Genomic DNA, 23,829 nt, shown 5'->3' with positions numbered 1-23,829 from the left:
TCTAGACAAAGTTTCTCTTACCCAGTTATAACTTACAGGAAATTTAAATCGTCATGCTATTACACCCACAGTTGTGTAGTAGGAAAAGCTTTGCCTTTTTTATATTTAAATATATATATAATACCTGTAGAAAAACATGAACTAGATCATGTTTTTCTTAACAGCCTCTGAATTGTCCTCAGTGGCAAATTCAACATTTTTAATATGATTCAGAAGTCCCTGCATGATCTGTCTAGCAGATCTGCCTCTCCAGCCTCAGTACCCATCATTAACAATGACCTCTTCAAGCTGGTCTGTCACCAGTTCCCTGACAGTGGCCAGGCCTGTCTCTTTTAGAGCCTAGGATGCCTGCATGTCCCCTCCACCCCTGCCCTTCACCAGATTACCTCCTAGTCATTCTTTCTTGATTTAAATGTCATCTCCTTTATGATTTCCCAAGCAATAATCAGGTTGCCTGGTAGTCAATTCCATAGCCTCATTTTAAGGGCTCACATGAAGATAATTTTGTGATGGACTGCATCAGAATTGTTCACAGCAGTGTTCACTTTGCCTGGAAAGATAGCACATATTTGACACAGTTTTTGAATGAATAGATTTAAGGAAAATGAATTTTTCTAGGGGAGTCATTCTTACTGTGTGAAATCATAGCACTAAATGGTGGATTTCTTCACCTTCTATAGAGCCAACATGTAACGAACGCTCCTCACTGGCAGTTCTCACACCTTACTGGTCATTAGTTGACTACAGGGCTTGTCGAAGTACAGGTTGCCGGGCGTACCCCTGGAGTTTCTCGTTCCCTCACTTTGTGGTTGGGCCCATGAGTTTGCATTTCTAAAATGTGTCCAGAGGATACAGATGTTATCACCTAGGGGTCATATTCCTAGAACTTCTACTCTTTGCTACACATTCTCTCTGAACTTTAAGTGGGCAGAGAAGAGAAAATGCCAAGGATGAGTCGGGGAAGTATTCATTATAATTTTTAATCATATTCTATTGAATGCCAACACAAAGACCAATTCAATTATTTTCCTGTATGTCTCACTGTTTGCTAGGATGGTGTGGGTCGTCTCACTAAACTGTAGACCAACAAACTCTGGCTGTACCAGGAACTCAGATGTCATGATTTGGATATTGTCTCCCTTCAACCACTTCCTCATCTTAGCTACCCTGTTCCTGTCCTCGACTCCACAAATCCTCTAGATTTTAAGTTTTAACTATATTCTTCTGTATTGAACATATCTGGTCTCTAAGCCCTGCCATTTCTTCCTCTGGATCTTGCTTTTGATTTGCGATGCCTTCTTTCTCATTATTAGTGTCTCGTTTTGGTCCATACTCCACCTCTTAGCCAGCTACCTGCTTCAATCAGGACTCTCTCACTAGATTAGAATGCACTGAACGTATGTGCGTAACCTGTAGACACAGACAACAGTGGTGGTGGCCAGAGGGAGGAGGGTGCGGAGGGGGAAGAGGGAATGAAGGCTAGTTTCTCTAGCCTTCATAAAGAATGCTCTCATTTCTTCATTAAGAAAGACAATTTTGAGAAAAAATGGTTGGGAAAATTGTAAAATTAGTCTGTATTTTGATTTCTTTAATTCTTGCAAGTTGTAGGGACTTTAAAGTAGGTGTGAGGAAATAAAAGATTTCTAAAACTCCAAATGTGTACAGCAGAAGACTCCTTTTCGAGAAAAATTGGATCATGCTTCATGACAAAGCACCTACATCTGTAAAATTGATTTAGGTGATTTTTAAATAACAGGTTTGAGCTCTTAAGAAAATCGTGCTTAAACTGAATTCTTTGTCATCTCTGTCATCATACATGTATAGTCATTCATTTCACACACTGAACAACTATTTTTGAGGAATTAACTCTGAATTAAAGCAATGTTCTAGAAGCTGGACATGTAGTAGAAAATACAGCAATGGCCCCATCCCTCATGAATGCGTATTCCAGTTGGTAAGGCAAATAAGTAAATAGGCATATATAAAAAAAAATCCATGAATGAAGCTGAAGGAGCACACTGCATCTAGTAGCTCAAAGCTGGTTTCCCTGAGGAACTAAATAAAGGAGAAGGCCAAAGGAGAAGTAAGAGTAAGTAGAGCAAACAGAAGAGATAACCTATTCCAGAAAAAGGATGTGGCACCAGAGATGAGTGAGATGTGGTATAAAAGGATTTCAGGGTGTCCTGGCAGAGAACAGAATGAGGGGAAGGGTAGACAGTCCTGGAGTTTTTCACCGACCAGAGTTAGGAGCCTGGACTGTGTTCTGATGACCAGGAGAAGTTTCTGTAGACTTTAAGCAAAAAAAAACGACCCTGTCACTTTTGTGTTTTGGAAGATTACTGAAGCTGCTTTTGGGAAGCAGATTGGTGGGTGCAAGACCCAAGTCAAAGGAAACCAGTTAGAAAGCCATAGCTGTGTCCTAGGGAAGTGGTGATGGTGGTTATGACGTAGGTGGATTTTGAAAGTATTTTCAAAGTAAATCAAACAGGACTTGCGGATTAATTACATATGTATGTGATTTCAATTTTCTGTTTTAGAAAACTGTGTAGATTATAGTACCATTTACTAGTGAGAGAAGAAACATACTGCTTGAGAGACCGATTTAAAAGGAGAAGATGGAGTTCAGTTTTAGACTGATAGTTTGTGATGCAAGGCAAATATCCAAAGAAAGATGTTCAGGAGTTCCGAATATAAAGGTCTGCAGTTCAGAAGACGAATATCAACTTTAGATGAAGATTGAGAATTCTCGAGCATATAGGTGGTGATTGTCAAAACCTTCCATAGAAAATGCGAACTGAGAAAATAAGGGCATGACGAACCCTGTGGAATAGCAACATTTAATGGCCCTAAAGGAGAAAAACCAAGAGAGAAGGAGCAGAATGGATAAAGATCATATGAAAACCCAGGAGTGCATAAAGGAGAGAGAAAATGTGATAAATGGAAGAAATGGTGAATTTGGGGGCCTTTTTCTGTTTGTTTTTCAATTTAGAGGACCCCTGAGCTCAGAGAGAAAGAGATGGAAATGCAGAAAACGGAGAGGTTTTTATTTGTTTGTTTTTTAAGGTCCCACAAAGAAGTTAGGAAAAGATGGGACTCAAAACTCAAAGTAGGATTGCCATGGCAGGGAAAAGAGGTGCTATATGTCTCTCTTTGCAATAGGACTAGAACAGGATTTGATAAATGTGGACCAATAAGCATCTACAAGTTATTATAGTTTCTTTTTGATGGCCTTTTGAAAGTTATTGTAGTTTCTTTTTGATGGCCTTTCTTTTTGATGGGTTGGTTGCCAGGTCAAACATCCAGTGAAATTTGAATTTCAGATAAACAACAAATAATTTTTATGCGGACATACTTATACTATAAAATATTTCTTGTTTATCTGAAATTCAAATGTAACTGGGCATCCTGTATATTTTTGCTTAATCTGGCAATGTAAAGCATAACAAAATAGAAAAGTATTATGGAAAGTTCTGTTGAGGTTCATAACTATGAATTTATGTGGCCACGGACTGCAGAAAGTATAATTTACCTCTGCAGCTCATCCTTTAAATGCAGACACAACCATAGATGGAGAGCAGGATGATAGCTAAGGTCGAGGGGTGAGGTTAGGAGGTAGAGAAATAGAGAAAAAAGGACAAATAACTCATGAACATGGACAATGGTGTGGTGACTGCTGGGGGGAGGGGTATGTAAGAACTAAATTGCAATGGAAAATATACAATAAAAAATTAAAAAATTTGTATCTGCAAAATAAATGCAGATACAACCAAAGGAGGTAATTGAACATGGGTCTAAGGGAGTTACTTCATGAAACATCTGGGTTTGACATTTAGCATAGTTCCCAGACAAACTTGAAATTTTAAAACTAAGAAAAGAAATATGCCGTAGAAATAAAACTGTTAAATTCAAATAACATTTCAATGAGTTGTTTTGTTCTCCATATTTATACAGGAAAAAATACCTACTTCTCTTTACCTTAACATTGCAGGCAATTGTCATAGTCACTGGGAAGACTGGGTCCCAGGTTCACAGACACTTGGTTCACTTTCCCGTCTGCTCATTGCAGGCCTTTGGAACATCCACACACGTTGTTAACTCTCTCTTCCTTGGGCGCATTATTCCTGAAGCCTCTTCCTTCCTTTCATAGTCTCTAATTATGAGAATATTCCTTCTAATATTTAATCAGCCTGTGTCCTCCTATTTTCTACCTGCTAGTCCTCGATTTACATTCACTCAGTAATAGATTTTTTTTTACTTTTGTTATATATTCTGTTACTTATTTCTATTACTTTTTCTGTATAACAGTGAAACTGATATTTTATTTTCGAAGTCCCTTCCCTGAGTAAAAGATAAGCTGTTCAATATTCAGATGATAAAGGTGACCCTAAGGGAACCAATGAAAAGAATTCATTTCCAAGAGGTAGCAGATTCTTAAAAAAGTTCTCAAATTGATTCTTTTCTTTATGCCTTTGCCTTTCTTTTGCTGAGTCTTGTAGGAATTAATAGGAACCTTTCTCCTGCTCATTTTAATAACAGCTGAGTTGGTGGGAAATGTAGGTATGAGCACTGTATTAACCTGCCAAAGATGAGTTACTTGGGAGTTACTTACTCACATTGGGCCCTAACCTAGACCTGTTGAATCAGAAACTCTCCTAGCGGGACCCAGCCATAAGGTTGCACCTGGCCCTGTGTGTGCATCTGATGCACGCTGAAGGTTGAGAACCATCGAAGTAGAGACTACGGATTAGAAACACATAGCTGTAAAAGGGTGTTTGTGCTGCAGTGGGGTAAATAGTGTTTAAGAGTACAGGAAAAAAGGAAAAAAGAGATTAATAAAAATCAGTGCATGAGGGACAGCAAAACACAAAGCAAATAAAGGAGATGATGATATATGTTGGTATTTGATGACTTTCTATTTCCTTTTAAAAATGATTTGATAAACTATACACACACATACATACATATCTATGAGGATACATTTGTATAGAGTTGGCCCTCCATATCCATGGGTTCTGCATCTGAGGATCCAACCAACTATGGATCAAAAATATTTGAAAAAAATGTTATATATATAACATTTTGTTGTTGCTGACTTGTACTATGTAGTTAGCCCACCATGGTTGTGTCTGCGTTGAACATATACTGACTTTTTTCTTGTCATTATTCCCTAAACAATATAGTGTAACAACTATGTACATTATATTTATATTGCATTAGATAAGTGATATAGAGATGGTTTAAAATATAGGGGAGGATGTGCATAGATTGTATGCAAACACTATATCATTTTATATTAGGGACTTGAGCATCCATGGATTTGGGTACCTGTGGGAAATCCTGAAACCAATCACCTGCAGATACTGAAGTGTGTGTGTGTGTGTGTGTGTGTGTGCACACACACATATTTATACATACTCAGGGAAGGAACTTTGAAAATAAAACATCAGTTTTATATATATAAACAGTCATGTATATGTGTGCATTGTATGTATATACAAGGTGGGGCAGAAGTTGGTTTGCAGTTGCGAGCTCACAAAAGTTTCTGCTTGTATTATGTATTAATTATTGTATTATTTTCCATACAAACAACTGTAAAGCTTCTTTTGCCCCACCCTGTGTATGCTAGGGAAAGTAGAAAGCCAAACATGAGATGGCCTGACCATACAAGAAGCCATGGACACGAGTCTACAGGAGTCGAGCAGGGCTGCTGAGGACAGGAGAGTGTACATATCCCTCAGTCGTAGGGTTGCCAGGAGTCACAGCCAACTCAACGGCATGCAGTGCACACACATACATGCATATATATTTCTGTGTGCATGTGTGTGTCGCATACGTATTTATCCACACACACTTCGAAAGTGATCTACTCCTTGTTTTACTTATCTTGCATCACGTTTAATGCAGCACTGTACTCGGGGTTTGCACCTGAGCACTTGCTCTTTTCACGTTTGTAGTTTGTGCATGAAAATAAAAAGTCTACTTTACCTTTCATTAAACTCTCTATTGCAGTTATGCATTTTTAAATTTTTTATTGTTTCTATTTTCAGATAAGACAGCTGCTTCAGAGACATAAGAGAAAGGCAAAGATATCAGGGAAGAGCTATCTGTAATGATTACACCTGGCATACATAATTATTTAAATGTATACATATGTGTATGGAGGAAAAATGGTATCCACTTATCATTTAGATTATTTCGTAGTGACAGATTCTGTCCAAGAAGGAGAAAGATCAAAAGACAATGAAAATACAAGGACACAAATGAAGGTTAGGTGTTTGAGAAAGGCTCAGGGGACAGTGATGAGGATTGAGAAATTCAGACACAGCCACACACTCAGCCAGTTTAAATGCTGATGATGTAGTTGAAGAGACCCCTTGCAGCTAGGAGGCAGCAGAGTAAATTGTTAGCTTCCAAGAAACTGAAGCTGAACCTTCTATAACTACATGGACGGTCTGAATACACATACTTGCATAAATCATAGATTCAGATCATACCTGACATGAAATAGCAAGTTTTTTAAAAGAATTTATTTATTTATTTTTAGAGAGGGGAATGGAGAGGGAAAGACATTAAAATTCCTTAGATTTTTATAAATTTCCTTTTAATCTTTTATATATATAATTTTAATAAGATTATACTATGTTTTTAATTATGTCTCTAAATGATAAGCTATAAAGTTCTCTGTGTATATAGCTCTTCAAGAATGAAACCTGTCAGAAAAAAAAATCTTAGAGTTTTTTGTCTAAATGGAAATTCTCTTCTCTCAGGATTCTGAATAAAATATAATTTTATTTTTATAACACATTTTCAGTTTGTTTCATAAAATTGTACTTTCTGACCTATGATCGAGAAACAAATGGTTGCAATAAACAAAGGGTATAAAGAATCATTCTGGATATACTTACACACTAAGAAATATAAATTAGAAAGAGGCAGAAAGAAACAATATTATTAATTATGTATTTGGAGTTCTACTGCTAGTAGTAAAAATATATTTTAAGTGTAATTATGTTTAGAAAGTAATTGTTTTGGTAATTCTACCACTGTTTGTTAAATATTTTTCAAGTATGATTATTCACTGAAATTATTCAAGATCGCAACCCCTATGAGAAAGTGAAAAATTACTTCCTTCTACTTTTCAAACTGACTGACTCCATACAGTATGACTAAGTTAAAAATTAAACTGTAGACATTATGGTTTCCGAGTGGTACCTGGGGTGACAGACAAATGCGCAGTAGTCCTGGAAGTAGGTTAATCTTGAGCGTCTGTCTTAATTAAACTCCTAAAGTCCATTTAATCTGTCCTTTACTCCCATTCTCCCATAGGTCATGCCCCCCCTTTTCCCAAATGGATGCCTGAGTTCTACCAATTTTCCTTTTACTGTCTCTTGTTCTCTCTTTCTAGTCTCACAATATGACACTACTTATTCTTGTCCTCTTTAACTATTCTCTTCTTTTTCTTTCTAATCTCTGAAGTAACACAACTAAATTAATCTTTTTAATAATCTTCTGTTCTCACTCAGGTTCTTTAGTGAGTTCCCTCTCCAACTAAATACAGACAAAGCTTTATAATAATGTGTACCTGTGTGTGTGTGCGTGTGTACGTGTTGGCACTGGATGAAGAAATGTATCTTACGCTCTCCATAATCATACTTTATTTCTCAGCATGACATCCCACCCAAACTTTTCTGTTCCTGCCAAAGTTGGCCACATACTTGACGTGATTACCTAGTCAGTTTTACATCTAAGTATTCACTGAAAATGCCTTCTGTGTCTGGAGTGGTCTGCCACTTCCATCTCCATCTGCTGAAATTCCACCCAGGATCCAGTTCCGTTTCACATACTGCATCTTCCATTAGGTCTAACCACCACTCCTACCTGCAGTCTCTGCTTTGTCTTTACTTCCCCTGCATATAACGGAACTTGATGTGATATGTGTTACATTGTACAATGATTTGGATTCTATCCTGTTGTGAAATTGTCCGATGTATAAACTGTCAAAGTATAAGCTCCTTGTAGGGCACAAAGACTGGGGCTTATTTATCAGCCCTTTTGTATAACCTTGCATGTAATACGTATGCAACAATTTGTTTCTTGAGAGAATGATTAAACAAATACATAAACAAATGAATTAGTAAGTGAATGAATGAAGACTGGCCATTCTTTCTTCAAAGATGGCTGGAACTACTGTAAAGTATCAATATTTTGCCAAAACACTTACTTGCCTGTGTAGAAGAATTCCTATACTGAAGCATATTTCTGATTCATTCAATGTGTTCTTGGCTATCTGTAAATAAATTACTTTGCCAATTATCCTTGAGATTTGATCTTTCCTTTAATGTAATGCTCGGCCAGATAAAACTAATGAATGGACAAAAAACAGAAGGAAGTCATGGTTGAGAATGAGGTTATGAGGATTCAAATACTTAGCAACCACAAAGAAATACCTATCACAAAATCAATTTGAATTAATAGTTTCTGCCACATGAAGCAAAGAAAAAGACTAAAAAGGTATAATGATAATTTTTTGGGTAGGTCTGTTATGTACATATGTACCAAAGCCCTACTCTGTACCTGACCAAATATATTTATATCTACATGGAAATCAAATGAGTGTGTATTATCTGTCCCTTTGTTTTTCCTTTTTACCTCAATGTATGCAGGTAATAAAAATTAAACCTAATAACTTTAAAAACAACTGAATTGAAATATCTCTAGTTTAATTTTGTCGATCTCACAAACAACCCCCAAAGATCTCAAAGCTTACATATAAAATGAATGTTTGTGATGTGTGAGAATAAAGAGAAAAATCATTATGTAAGAAGGAATATTCATTCAATGTTTATTATCTATTTACTCACATATGTGTCATCAAAATGATAAGGTAGGATCTAAGAGAATAAATACCATCGGGGAAAGTCAGTTCCTTTCCCCAGAAGCTGATTGTTCTCTGAGCTCACCAAAAAGTATGGACAGGGCAGCCAGGGATAGTTAACAGGGGAGGGATTGTCCCAAAGGGAGCAGTCCACATTTTGATCTCTCCTGACTCGGAGGGTTTGGACAGTTTGAACTGACCTTAGGACTGATGAGGAAGACCTGTTCTGTTGTTGGGTGCTTGGGACTGGGACTCTTGGGGCGACACATGCCAACCTACAGGGAGAAAATCCCATGTGCTCCAAGAACTCATGGAGCCTTTAGAAAGTCCTCATAGAGGGCCTAGCCCACCGGAAAACTAAATCACTGGGCTGGATGATAACAGAGGCGTCCCTGTGAGAATCCTCGATCCCAATCAGGATTTAAACTCCTGGCATCAGCAAACTGATGAGGTGATGAGGGCCACAAGAGGAGGAATTCAAATTGAATCTTCCCAGTCCACAACAGCTCACACAATGAAAATACCTTTGAATTCAATAAGAGTTGGCCTCCTCTGCTTTCATTATTGGCACAGCACCGTGATCATTTTCTTCTCCACTGTTTTCCATCGGTGTGGTATCTAGTGGGAAGAAAATGCAGCTAATTAGTTGTGACTTTGGATTGGGGCCAGGAGCCAGTTAGGAGCCAGGGATGTTGCTATGCCATTGTCTTTGTTGTCGATTGTTCCCTCCAGCCCCGTGCAGATGGTCTGAGGTTTTGACCAAGTCAGTGGCAACAAATTAGGGCATGAAATTAAACTCAGGAAGTCATGCTAGGTAGCAGGGTTTTTTAGTTCAAAATATTCCTTTGAGAAAGCAAAACACTTTAAAAAATCACTTGTGTGTGAAAAGCTGTCACTCATCTGTAGATGTGAAGAAGATTGTAGGTTCAGAATAGCCAATCTCATGATTACAAAAACTGTGTCAGCTGTCTATAAAATATTTTTATTCATATGCCATAATTGTATTTTCATTAGAGTTTACAAGATATGTTTAATCTCGGGCTGAATGGTAGCTTATAATGTTTATCTTCATTTCTCTAAAGAAAACCTTAAAAATCTGACTTATGAGGGTTTCTTGTTCAATTCCAAAAATGTGCGCTGATTCCATGTCAATCAGAGTTGCTGGAAAGAGCCTTGGGTAAGAATACTGGTATCAAATGCTGTCCATCTTCTTCTCTGCTTATTAAATAAGAGCTACTTCTCCTTTCTCTATCTGATCAGTTTGCTTGACTTCCTCTGGTGCTCGGAGAGCGTATAGAAGTGGTATACCTCAATTTAGTTCCTCAAATGCCAATTAAAAAGTGCATGGTATGTGCAAGGATCATACATTTCTCACTTTCACTATAAGTGAGTTTTCCCGAAACATAAGCAAAGCACCAGCATTTGGTAACAACTTCTGAGAACTGCTAAATCATCTCACTAAGCCCTCCCTTTCAGTCTATGTCCTGTACGTGTTCCCGTAACACCTTAAACTACACCATTCCCAGGCCGCTCATTGTCTAGTGATTTGCCGTCTTTACCCTGACTCTTTAACACTCTCATCATATAAGTTACTCTTCGTATCGTGCTGTTCTTTCCATACAAAGAAGATCTAGCCCCCCCAAATTAATAAATAGGAGTTTATTCAGCTCATAACAGCAGGACTTTGACAGATGAAACAATGAACAAACAATAAAGATCAGAACTGTATGAAAGAGGGTTTAAGAGCAATGAAACCTCAAGAAATGGAGGGAACACTGTAGGCAAAGGTCTAGAGGCTGTTGCATTAATGCTGCGAGTCTTAGTGTATGTAGCTTAAATTTAGGTGAGGTGTCATCAGGAGGAGGAGGAGGGTGTCGTGGATATGAGGTTTATATGGGAGGAAATTCTCATAGGCAGACATTCCCAGAATGCAATAGGCTGAGGAAATAACTGTCTGAGCATTACTTTTAAAAACTATGCTTAACATTTATTGACAATTAATGTAAACCTTAGAAACAGTCTTATGAAGTCGGTAGTGCCATTTTCCTATTTTATTGATGAGGAACTTGAAAATACAGTGACAGAGGAGAGCCATGGGGTGGATAGGGGAGTGGGGGCAACTGTAACTGGACAACAATAAAAAATAAATTAAACCCTGGCTGGTGTAGCTCAGTGGATTGAGTGCAGACCTGTGAACCAGAGTATCGCGGTTCAATTCCCAGTCAGGGCACATAATCTGGGTTGCAGGCCAGTTCCCAGCAGGGGACACATAAGAGGCAACCATACATTGATATTTCTCTCCCTCTCTCCTTCCCTTCCCCTCTAAAGATAAATAAATAAAATCTTTTTTTTAAAAATAAATATTTTAAAAGAAAATACAAGATTTAAGTAATTTAATGGACATTTGCATGAAGAACTATGATTCTAATGCTCATTGTACTTTGAACGACCACACACACACCAGTGTTTCCCAGCACTTGTCACATCATCGCACACACAGAGCATGCTATCATCTGTGACTTAACTGGGATTGATGGCTGACACACCCAAGGGGACTAACACCCTTTAACTGCTCTCTGGGCTGAGAGAATCAAGAGCTGGCACAGTGGCCGTTTGTTTGTGGCAAAGCTTATAGCCTATCAGCTGGTAAATTTTGGACCATGCCACTACGTTAGGGACTAGTGGGAAATACAATATAATTGCCAAAATAAATCTAAATTATGGAAGGTCATATAAAGATCAGGTGAAGTAATTTGGACTAGATTTGATTGACGACAGAGTTCCTAAAAGGGTGGCCTTTTATTAAGGGGACTTGAATAACCGTATGTTTTAAAATGATTTGGAACCAGCAAAGCTTTAAAAATAGTTTGCATACCTGTTGACAATTCAAAACTATTAGATAGCAGTGAGGATGAAAAGGAGAAAGATATGAAAAACACAGAGAGAAAAGGATTGCCATATTGATGATAGTTTCAATACATGACCCAAAGTACATGGAAGGTCGAAAGATAAAGGCAAGGCAGGAGGATGGGATATTGATGGAACGGCATCTTGGGGATCCCAAACTATTGTGGAGATGATGAGATGTAGGGAAGGGTAAGTGTTCCCTTTGAGGTTACTCCCTTATTGGAGTGAGAGAACTGGATGAAGTTTCTTGCTACTGGAGAGGCAGAAGTTGGTTTTGGAGATGGCTGTTCTGAAAGTCACAAGTCCAGGAGCAATGCTTGAAGTTGTGGGCCTACATTGCCTTCCTACAAAAGGGTAGTCAGTACAAAGAGGAAAAAACGAGGGGTCAAGTACAAAACTCCCAGGATAGGCAGAGAGGAAATACTTAAAAAGAAACGGGGGTGGGGTGGGAAAGGAAGGAGAACTGCAGAACTGCAACACTGGAAAACAACTGTGAGATTATGTCGTGTAATTACCCTTGCTAGATTCCTTTAATACCAATATTTTCAGCCTTTTCCATCTCATGGCAGACATACACTAATTACTGAAATTCTGCAGCACACCAAAAAAATATGTAGTTTGCTGATTTGGCAAAAAATAGGTATAATTTTTTTGTTGAATTTTTTGGGGTAATGTGGGTTCACAAAACCATACAGGTTTCAAATGTGCAACTCAACAAAACATCGTCTGCACACTGCACTGCGCACCCGTCACACAAGACAAAGTCCCTCTGTCCCCATTTACCCCCACTTTGGCCACATTCACCTACTCCCACCCCCTTCCCCTCTGGCTATCACCACAGTGTTGTCTGTGTATGTGTTTACATGTATGTGTATGTTTACACATAAATATATATGTATAAATATGTGTTTGTATGTGTGTGTGTGTTTACTTAATCCTGTCACCTTCTTTCACTCAGCCCCCAACCCTTCTCCCCTCTGACCCATGTACCCGTGCCTCTGTTTCTATTTTGTTCATCGGTTTATTTTGTTCATGAGACTCCACATATAAGTGAGATAATTTGTCTTTCTCCGACTGGCTTATATCACTTAGCATAGTAATCCTCAGGTCCATCCATGCTGTTGCAAAAGGTAAGATTTCCTTCTTTTTATGGCCGCTTAGTATTCCATCATGTAAATGTATCACAGCTTTTTAATCTGCTCATCTACTGATGGACACCTGGGCTGTTTCCAGGTCTGGGCGATTGTAAATAACACTGCAATGAACATAGGGGTGCATATATTCTTTTGAATTAGTGTTTTGGGTTTCTCTGGACATATTCCCAAAAGTGGAATTGCTGGGTCAAAAGGCAATTTCAAAAAACGGATATAATTTTGACCCTTTCACACCAGATGGCTGTTGTTGTCTTGGCTGTTGTCATTTTTTTATTGGACAATCTAAGGGGAAAGAGGTCAGTGCCCCTGACTGAACAGCCATGTATTGCATGTTCTAGAAATGGTTGGGTGAGAATTGCTGCTTTAACGCTGTGGCTGACTAATAAGCACTCCATTTATGCTGCATACTTTTACAGTGTCCTGGGGCAGCTCCTAATGTCTTTGGAAAGCTCTTTGTGTTCCTTTGACTTACCCAGTTGTAAGGCAGAACAGGACCAGTTGCCCTTTCACATATCTAGAGAAAGCTGTCATGTAATTTTCCTTTCTGCCCTGTTTCCCTTCTGATGTTAAATATGGGACTAGAATAAACACAGTCATACTTGAGAAGTTTACCACTCTGACCTATCATTTTTAATTGTGGTAGAAGGGTCTTAGCCAAGCATTTACATTTGTTGAATTCCATACTCCTCCCCTACCATCTATCACTATCAGAGCTCACTTATCATAACATATTATATTATTGTCTCACCTGTTCAAATCTCCCCTAACATTTCTCCCCTTCTCAGGCTACAGAATCCTAACATTTTTGTTCTGTCCTCCATGAGTCGTCACTATTCCAATCCTACAATCATCTTAGATGCCCTTCTGGTTCCACTTTTCTCAACTTTAAAGGTTACTAACTCACCTGTAAGGAGTCAGAGTTCATGACCTTGGCCTTTACAAGCATTTTCTCTGACTAACTTAGAAACTATCTGCTAAAAACGATTAGTTTCAAAGAACTGAAAGCAATAACAAAAACCAAATTAGTAGTGGTAGTTGCAGTAGTATTAACCCTGTAATAAAATTAACAAATATTTGATCGCCTACTATGTGGCAGGTACTGCACTCTTATTTGATCTTCATGACACTCTACGAGGTATTTTTAACTCATTTTACACACGAGTAAGCTGAGAATTTCTCCAGTTTATTGTCACAAAGAGCAAGGATGTCTGTCAGTCACGCTTTGATTTGCATGTGAAACTCAAGCACCAAACTGTTCCATATTTTTTCCTATGACTAGAAAAAATGCAATCAAAGGGATATAATATCATCTACAAGAGACATGAATACTCTTCATATCAACAGCTTTTGTCCCATTTCCCCCCACTTTCAAAATCATCTTTTTGCCATCATTGTGATTTCCAGTCTCTCAAAACCATTTTCTCAAAATACATTAACCACGAGATAGTTTCACTCGCCTTCTTGCTCAGTGAGTCCAGACCTTATGACCAACTGTTTTCACCCCATATTCTCTGATGCACCACGACACTTTCCTCGGCTGTCCTTCCCATTTCCGACCCAGTGATCTCAAGATGTGAGATCATGCCACCCATGTGGGACTACTCCCTGACTGCTGAACTCCGACAAGGCACACATAGTGTTACAGCATCCATGGTCCATTTGTGTGGTCTGATCTCACCAGGGACCCCGTGACTGCTCTACACTTCTAACATTCACGCCTGGCTAATTTTCCATCACATTCTCCACGTGGCATTTTCCAATTATTTGCAGCCTCTATATGACCTTATCCTTAGGCCTTCCTCTCGTCCGTTTAGCATACAGGTTGTCTCCTGTATCACAGAAGAGAATAAGACCACCCAGACCCAGCTGTTGCAATTTCCTCGGCCTGCACCACCTTTGGATTTCCTTTACTTCTTGCTCATGGGAAAATGTGTCTGTTTCCCTCCTGTGTATTTTTCCACTTACCTAAAAATATTCCTCTACCATACTTTTCTTTCCTCATTCTTAACTTCTCCAGAAACTTCACTTAACAATGGGGCATTCTCTTGCCTATTTTTTTAAACGATGACCTCCCTTTGGTACCTTTGCCTCTGCTTTATAAACAAGAAACCTGTTAAAAAATAAAATGAAATGAAAATTCAAAGTAAGCCCTGGCTGGTGTAGCTCAGTGGATTGAGCACGGGCCTGCGAACCACACGATCGCGGTTCGATTCCCAGTCAGGGCACATCCTGGGTTGCAGGCCAGTTCCCAGCAGGGGACTCACGAGAGGCAACCATACATTGATATTTCTCTCCTTCTCTCCTTCCCTTCCCCTCTAAAAGATAAATAAAATCTTTTTTAAAAAAAGTAAAATTTCTTTTAGTCTGTTCTTCTTTCACCGATGCACTATATTTCTCAAAAAGGTGATTATATCTCCTCACTTGTTTTCTTGAGCATTAATTTCTCACCCCCAGCTTAATACATATCAGTATGGCTCTGACTGACATGTATTCTGATCATTTTTTAGCTGAGTAAAGTGAATTCAAAGAATGAGTGCCAAACTCTGAAATATGATGATTAATTTTGAGTAAAGAAAAACATGCAGAGTAAACCATTATAAGCCTAAACAGTATCCATAATTGCTGTACTTAAAGATTATTTAATTGGAGAGAAGTATAAAGAAAAATGTAGGTAAGGAAGTGAGGGGTTATATCAGAAAGATTTGCTAAAAAAAAGGAATATGTCATGGAATACGGAAAGAGGTGACAGGCCTGCAAATGGGGAGCTGTCTTGGGATTACAGATGGGGGCTGCCTTCGGAGTCACATCTTGTAAATGTGCGATGCTGCTACAGCTGGCTATGGAAACCCAGCAAGGTCCTCAGGATCTCCGTACACGCGGCAGGCTGACAGGCTCCCTGTCCCCCCCAGTGTCACCGCAGTGTTTCAGAGTCTTAATACCTAGATGATTGTAATGGTTGCCCAGGTGGGGTTCCTGCCTGCAGGTTCTTTTCTCTCCCTCTCAATCTAGCCTCCATGTTGATGCTATTGTCTGATTTTCTTTGCACATAGCAAGAACCAATAAAATGTGAATGAATAAAAGAACAAGGGAGTGAATAAAAAATCCCAAAGTTACACAATCACTAGTTCCTTCATGAATATTTTTTTACTGATGAAGTATTTTTTTAAAACTTAAGCAGAAGAAAAAAGTTATTGTTCTACCAGAATTAAGAAACTTTGATAAGGGAAGGGTTGGGAAGTAGTGGAGGTCATTTTAAGATATATAAGACCAAGAAATAAAAGCCCACTTTTTTAAATCCTCACCCAAAGATATGTTTTATTGATTTTAGAGAGACAGCAAGGGAGAGAGAGAAAGAAAGATGAGAGAGAGAGATTTCAATTGGTTACCTCCCCTATGCACCCTGAGCAGGGATTAAGCCCTCAACCTAGGTATGTGCTCTGACCAAGAATCGAACCCACAACCTTTTGTTGTACAGGATGATGCTCCAACCAACTAAGACCTGGCCAGGGCCAAAAAGCCTACTTTTCTTAAAACTTAAACAATATGGAAGGAGCTTGAGTTTGTACACACACACACACAATTTTCAAAGTTTAATTAGAAAAATAGCATATTGTGGTCTGCTCTTCACAGAAAGCCAGAAATTGTATGGAAGTTTATTGAAGTTATAAAATGTGAAAGTCTCAACATCTCCTGATTAAACTGTAAGCAGCCAGTTTATGTACAAAAATGCCCCAAAAAAGACAGCAATGAAGATCACCCAAAATTTTACAGAATCTTGCCCTGGCTGATGTGGCTCAGTGGATTAAGCACGGGCCTGTGAACCAAAGGGTCGCCAGTTCAATTCTCAGGCAGGGCACATGCCTAGGTTGCAGGCCTGGACCCCAGTGAAGTACGAGAGAGGCAACCACACATTGATGTTTCTCTCCCTCTCGTTCTCCCTCCCTTCCCCTCTCTCTAAAAATGAATAAATAAAATTAATTTTAAAAATTTACAGAATCACTCAAACCATACATAAGCCATAATTTTACCCACAAGGTAACAGTTCATCAAAATTGTATTTTACAATGCAGTTTTATTATTAAAATTATTTTGTCTGCACAGTCATTCTGTTGGAAAAAGCATGTTTATGTTTTCATTTATAATTTGGTAATTGTGGTTTGTATAAAAGTGTATCAAGTTAAGACTTGTTTAATTCTTTCTGTAATGGCACTATCACTTTATTTTTTATTTCTAGATGATATTTGAAGTTTACAGTTAGCTCTTAAATTCATTCAGAACAACCTCAACATGGTTTAAAAGAGACTCTTGGGACCCAACATCAGTCAAATAATTTAGAAAAGGTTCAAAATGCTAAAATAATGCAAAAATACATCTTGCGAGTTGGAAATGAAAATGAACTAAGCTTTTGGCTTTTCCTATGGGAAATAATCTTAATTTTATATAAAAAGATGATATTGCTGGTAGTGCTTCAATTAACAGTTTAACAGATTTTTTTAAAAGGAGTCTGTAAGACACATTAAGTTGGACTACATAGTAAACTCACAAGTCATTTGAATTCAGTAATCAGTGAGGTCATTGTCTAAATCTGCTTATGAATGAATTACTTTTTCATGTCAGTAAAAATCAGAGCCTCAGAATCGCCTTGCCAGCTGTGCAGCATTTGATACAATCAGGTCTTCATGTTGACAATCTTAAAGTTAAATTTATTGGGGTGACATTGGTTAACAAAGTTATATGGGGTTCAAGTATAGTGTACAATGCTATGATACATCATCTGTGTATCATATTGTGTACCCCATGCCCAAAGTGTAATCTTCCGTCACCATATATTGGATTCCCTTTGCTGTTTGCTACCCTCCCCAACCCCCGTCCCTCTGGTAACCACCACCCTTTTGTCTGTGTCTGTCAGTTTTTGTTTGTTTGGTTTGTTCGTTCATTTATTGCTTTCCGTTTTTATTCCACATCTGAGTGAAATCATGTGGGTCTCACCTTTTTCTGAGTTATTTCATTTAGCATAATATTGTCAAGGTCCATCCCTGTTTTCTCAGATGGCAGTATTTCATCTTTTTTATGGCTAGATACTATTCCATTGACACAATCATATTTAGTGATGAATTATCTGATGGCATTAACTGCACGCTTTTGTTTTTCAAATGAGAAATTGTGCCCCCAGGGTTTCAATGACAGGCTGGACGGACTTTCAATCTTTGTGTGTGCTTCTCTATGTAACCTTTACTTCGGCTTTTGTTCCTTGCAGAAGTTGAGGGGATTTCTTGGTAAACTTTGTTTTTATTATTGCTGATAACGTTCATGCATTATCTTTAACTCATAAACACCACGTTTAAAACACGTGAGCCGACGCTTTCTGTAATGGGATGGATAGTGAACTTGCCGGTCTCTACCGCCACACGGCCTCTGCAGCAACTCTCAAATCTGCGGGAACAGCTCGAACGTAGCCCTGAACCACACATAAATAGTGTGTGTGGCTGTGTTCTGATAAAACTTTATTTACAAAAACATGCAGCAGGAAAAATCGGGCCATAGTTTGCTGACCCCTCATCTAAAGGAGCATCTCTGTGTGGAGGCAGGGAGCTAAAAGTTTCAAAACTTAAGAAATATCAACCTGTCATGCTGTATAATTCATTGTTTCACGGGCTCCAAAAATAAGTATCACAACAAAATGAAGGGCTGTAAAAACCCAGGTTTGCTTTCACTGGTTGCTTTTAAGATAAGTCATAGTTCATTGATTGAACAGTTCCTTTCCTCAGAAACCCCCTGCTGGCCAGCCATGTGCAGCCAACACCCTATGGGCAATGGGTGTGATACAATGTATGCCAGGCCCTGATCTCCAGGACCTACACCTTTGGAAAGCATAAATATGTGGGACTTTCATATTTAAAAAAATAGTCTCTCAGATAATTTTTAGTTTGTCCCCACATCAGCCTTTTATACGTGCTCCTAAACGAACACTGTTGCTTCCTAACTCCGTCCAGGGGAAGGCAGACCCCACTCCCACCCCCAGGACTTTAGAAGTCAGTGTTTCTTTCTGCTTCCTTTATTTTACGTAAGGAAAAGAGATTCAAAATACTACTGTACTGTGTCATACTTCTTTATTTCAAGGTTAGGGAAGGGTTGGGTTTCAATTCCTGTATCTTGCTGCAATAACAATCTGAGCAGCCATTGCATTTCCCCTGGGGAGGCTGCTGGGATAGATAAATGTATTTTAAAAGTTTGCTTTTTAAAACCCGTGCTTCTGGAGGGTACAGTGCACAGACCTCAAAGGGAGGAGCAGTGACCGCAATTTAAAAATTCTTCCAGTGTGCCACTGAGGCTCAGCTCAAAAAAATGTGACTGTATGGATATTTTTTAATGTTCCATTCTTATTTCTAACAGATTTCAAACAATATTTCTAATTAAATTTATTATCAACTTTAACAGCTGGTTAAAGCATAAGAATTATAGAAGTACTAGGTTTTGAATTCGCAACCTTGATAAGAAATCTTATCTCATCCAATGAGGAAAACAAATTACTTTTTAAAATTTGGAGATGAGAATAATAATTCCATAGGCTGTGAATCAATGACACTAAAATTCATGGTAATTCAGTAAACTAATTGAACTCTTAATTCCTTGGAAGGTGTAGTAATTAACACTTTAAAACAATAGGATTTACGTGAACTTTATGTAGCCAGTAATTTTTGTGACTTCTAAACAATGACAGCTATTGGCATTTTAGGCCATTCATTGTGACAAATTTATGCACATATTCCTAGGAAAATCTCTGTAATATGTCCAAGCTGAGAATTTCTGTGTCCACTTTACTCTTTGGCAATGTGTTAAATTTTTCAGAATTCTTCTACATTGGTAGGACACTCTGTGTACTAAATTATACACCATGTCCTGTAAAACTAGCATCAAAATAAAAGAATGAAGTCATTAGATTATAAAATTCCTTAGAATACTTAGAAGTCATAGCTTTTATGTATGAAAGCAGGCTTATGCCATCAACACTGATCTATTAAATAGATTAGGCTGGGGACATAGGTCAGAAACTGTACTGTTAAAGCTGGCTCCAGTGTAAGAATGTCTAAAACCTTGTAATATGGCATAAGAGTCCAGCAATGACTATGTAAATGAAACAAAATTAATATAAATCATAGATTCAGTTCTAGCATCAAGTTCAAAGAAACGTTCTTGAATTATAAAGCTTAGGGTACAGTTCCTAATGCAGTGTGGGATGAGAGAAGGAGATGTCCGCTGATGAAAAGTGTTCTCTGGGAGATCTCATCCCGGCTGCTGTGTCCTTCCCCAGGATCTGTCACTGTGAAGGAGACGAAGAGAGTCCCCTCATCACACCGTGCCGCTGCACGGGCACCCTGCGCTTCGTCCACCAGTCCTGCCTCCACCAGTGGATCAAGAGCTCAGACACGCGCTGCTGTGAGCTCTGCAAGTATGACTTCATCATGGAGACCAAGCTCAAACCCCTCCGGAAGGTACAGTATCTGTAGGCATTGGTTTGGAAGAGAGAACTTGCAAAGCAGGCTTGTTTTAAAAATCCATTTCTTTTTCTAATAAGATTTTACTAATATGCTAATATTTGTCAAGAGTACATGTCTTATATTGGGCTCCACATGTAAAATGCAGCTAAATGTTTGCAGGTAATTCTTCCTTCTCTGTTTTATATTCTAGAGCCTCTGATTTTTATATCACTCTTCAATGTCAAGTATATGTGTGTGAATGTATATGTGTGTGTGTGTGCATGCAAAAGTATTCTTGTAATTCAATGTAATTGAACTGATGGGAACTGTGAGAACATTGTGCTTACTGAGGTCAATTACCAAGAAGGTTAGATAATATATTACAATAAATAACATGAACTCATCTAATTTCTTGAAAGTCAGGCATTAGGTAATATTAGAGAATGATTTCTTCTGTAATGTGTGGACTCTTTTCTGTGTTTGCCTTTATTTGGAAATTTGGTTTGAAGGTTCACGTATAGTTTGAGTAGATAGAAGAAGTGTTATGTTCCATAATGTACATTGAGCTCTAAGACAGAGAGAGGAAAGTGCATTTTATCTACAAATTTAATCTTCCAATTCTTCATCTATGTTCTGTTTTTCTAAAGAACAAAGATAAGAATATGAGTAAAAGATAAAGTTAGCATCTCACTCAAAGCTGGCAGAGGAAAACTTGTAAAGGATGCAAAGAAAATGAACTTTATATAATCTGTGCTTGATAGCTGGGCTCCTGGACTTTTGCACGTAACACATTCATCTTGTTATCCGACCGCAGCCTTGCATGTATGATTGCCTCAATTTCCAGATGAGAGCATGGAGACTGCAGTTTAAATAATGACTCTGCCCAGAGCCACTTTCTCATTTAAATTAAATGCGAAGAGAAAGTGTATGAAAAGAACGTTGTTTGGAAATAAACATGATGGATTCTGGGATGAGCAGAGATTTAAAGCAAACAAGAATATTCCAGTAGGCATCTGATTGGTAACTAGCCATCACAATTCTCCATCAAAAATTTGTATATTATGGAGAGAGAGACTATAGCGTTCCCTGTTCATGCAGATGCCTTGATTTAAAAATTTGCCAGTGGTTTAGAGATGTTAAAACTGATGCACAAAATGTCTTTGAGATACATATTGTCTGTCTTTGACATACAGGGTGACCCAAAAGCCAAAAGATGACACTCTGTTCCTTGGGTCCCAGAGCAATCAAATGCCAAAAATAGAAATGGATCCTCACACCTTGCCCTTTACCTTTTCCACTGAACAGATGCCGTGTGTTTTCTGGAGTAGCTAAATGACACATCAGGCCCCGTGATCCTCTTCTACATGTCTCTTCTAACTCCTCGGGGAACTAAAGGTTATCTCATAGCATCTATGTATTTCTCCATGGCTTTTTCCTTAACTTACATCTATATAAAATGTTCACTTCAACTTTGTCAAGCATAATATTTCCATTTGAAAGCCACAATCTAGAATAATAAAATATTCACATGTTCTCTCTTTTGTACTACCCCCTTTCTCCCCCCTTCTTCTATAGCAAGCAGTATATGATGCTGTATGTAACTTGCAAAGTCTTCTTACTATACCTTCAGCTTTCATAGAATCATCCCTTATAATATAATTTCCATTCTCTATAATCAATACACCTACCAGAAAATTATTTTCCCCTCAACCAACCTGTTTGTAAACCAGAGAAATGCAGTGAATACATCTATTCTTTTTAATAAATGTGAATATTCATTATATACTAAGAAGATAATAAATATATTCTTAGTAATGCATATGTCGTGGCAACCCAGTGGGCACCTACTATCTGTTGATTAATGAAATACCCTAGTTTTTTTATTACTTCCTTTGATTTGTCCTAAATATTAATGAAGGACAGCATGTCAACATCTGTCATTTTTAATAGCATTCATATATCTACAGAGGATGTAAGAATCTCACCCAGAGGTTGCTTCCTGATGTCCCATGGATGTGGTTTAAATTTGGAGTAGTTTTAACTTTGCATTTTACATTTGAACTTAAAATGTGCATTAGTTACCAAGGTTTAAATAAGTGATTGTTTTAGGTAAAGTTCCACAGATTTGTAGTGAAAAATCACAGTATTTGGTACTGGAACCACCTTTCCACAGGACAATAACCAGGGGAGGCAGATGATGGCCAGTCCTTTCAGAAGGCTCTTTGCCTTTAAGTTCTCCATCTGTCTCAGTCCTTTCTCTCTTTCTGATCCTAAGGCCTTGTGCCATCTCCACTCCTTTGAGGTCCGAGCTGTGGCTCTAGTGAAGGTAGCTCAACTTCTGGTCTAATACATGAGTCCTAGACATGAGAAACATGCATTCTATAACTGCCTCTGGGATTTATGGACTTCAAAACCCTAGAAAAGTATTCCAAACTTCCACTTCCGCCTTTAAACCAGTAGGGCTCTGGGGTAATACTTTAAATGGCAGCATGCAAAATGACTTTTCAGGTTCTGAGGTGGTTCAAACTATACAGAGATGAGGCATTTTAAGACTTTTCTAGATGGTTTGTTTTGATGGCACTAAGAGTCATCCACAGTTTTTATTTGGTAGCTTTTAAATGGTTATTAAGAATGACAGGCACAGAATTGGGTTAGAATATATTCAAAGTACATACCATTTAATTGCTCTCAACTCTGTAATTCCATTACAGCTTATAACATTCTAAAGTCCAACCACATGAAACAGTTAATTTAGCTAATGATTCTTGGTTTCTACCATTAGCCAGTGGAAGCGGGATATTCTGTTTAGGTGGAATAGCTTCTTAAATTAGAAAGGTACAAATCTTCATGGTCTGATGAACCTTAGGGCTTAATAGTTAGTCTCTAAAGATATTAGTTAAACCTTACTTCATTAATTGCTAATATTACTACACCGAAATCTATAGTTGGTAAATTCCTCAAGGTGTCCTAATGTTTTCAGGAGAAAATCTTTAAAGTCTAAATAAAATCAAGAGCTTATTTGAGAAAGAGCAATTTTCATCATCTTTAAGTCAGTAGCTCAGTTACTTTTATAACATTCAAAAAAAGTCCTGTTAATCTTCAGAGTCACCCAGTTAAGAAATAATTCTCAAGACTAGGAAAAGTCAAAAGGCCAAAAATACAGAGAGCAGAGTGATGACTCGGTGGGATTTGGAAATGGCACGGTATCGGGGAGGAAGCATGAACTCATCTCCTGTTCTGAAGTTGAGGAACTTCAGGGGTTCAGGTCTGAATCACTCCTGAGAGGCAGCAACCAGCTGCTGGATATGTAGCTAAGCTTGAAGGTAGCAAATGCTACTGACTTTATGCCCTTGCCTAAGCTATTTTTATATAGTTTTCCATATATGAACTATTGAACCAATATTCAACTCTGTGC

The 23,829-nt window shown here is 38.2% G+C and overlaps 1 protein-coding gene across 1 annotated transcript in view; it reads left to right on the top strand.

The window, feature by feature from the left end:
* The window catches only part of MARCHF1 (membrane associated ring-CH-type finger 1), a 244,950-nt gene that overhangs the window by 183,058 nt on the left and 38,063 nt on the right, over positions 1-23,829 (top strand). The window contains exon 4 of the mRNA XM_037058324.1: positions 20,249-20,429. Coding sequence (XP_036914219.1) covers positions 20,249-20,429 — 181 coding nt within the window. The remainder of the gene's footprint in view (positions 1-20,248; positions 20,430-23,829) is intronic.

This window comes from Sturnira hondurensis, unplaced genomic scaffold (genome assembly GCF_014824575.4).
Source record: "Sturnira hondurensis isolate 20B ecotype Veracruz unplaced genomic scaffold, ASM1482457v3 Scaffold0010128, whole genome shotgun sequence".
In the NCBI taxonomy this organism is placed as follows: Eukaryota; Metazoa; Chordata; class Mammalia; order Chiroptera; family Phyllostomidae; genus Sturnira; species Sturnira hondurensis.
This window is presented reverse-complemented; position numbering and strand designations above follow the sequence as displayed.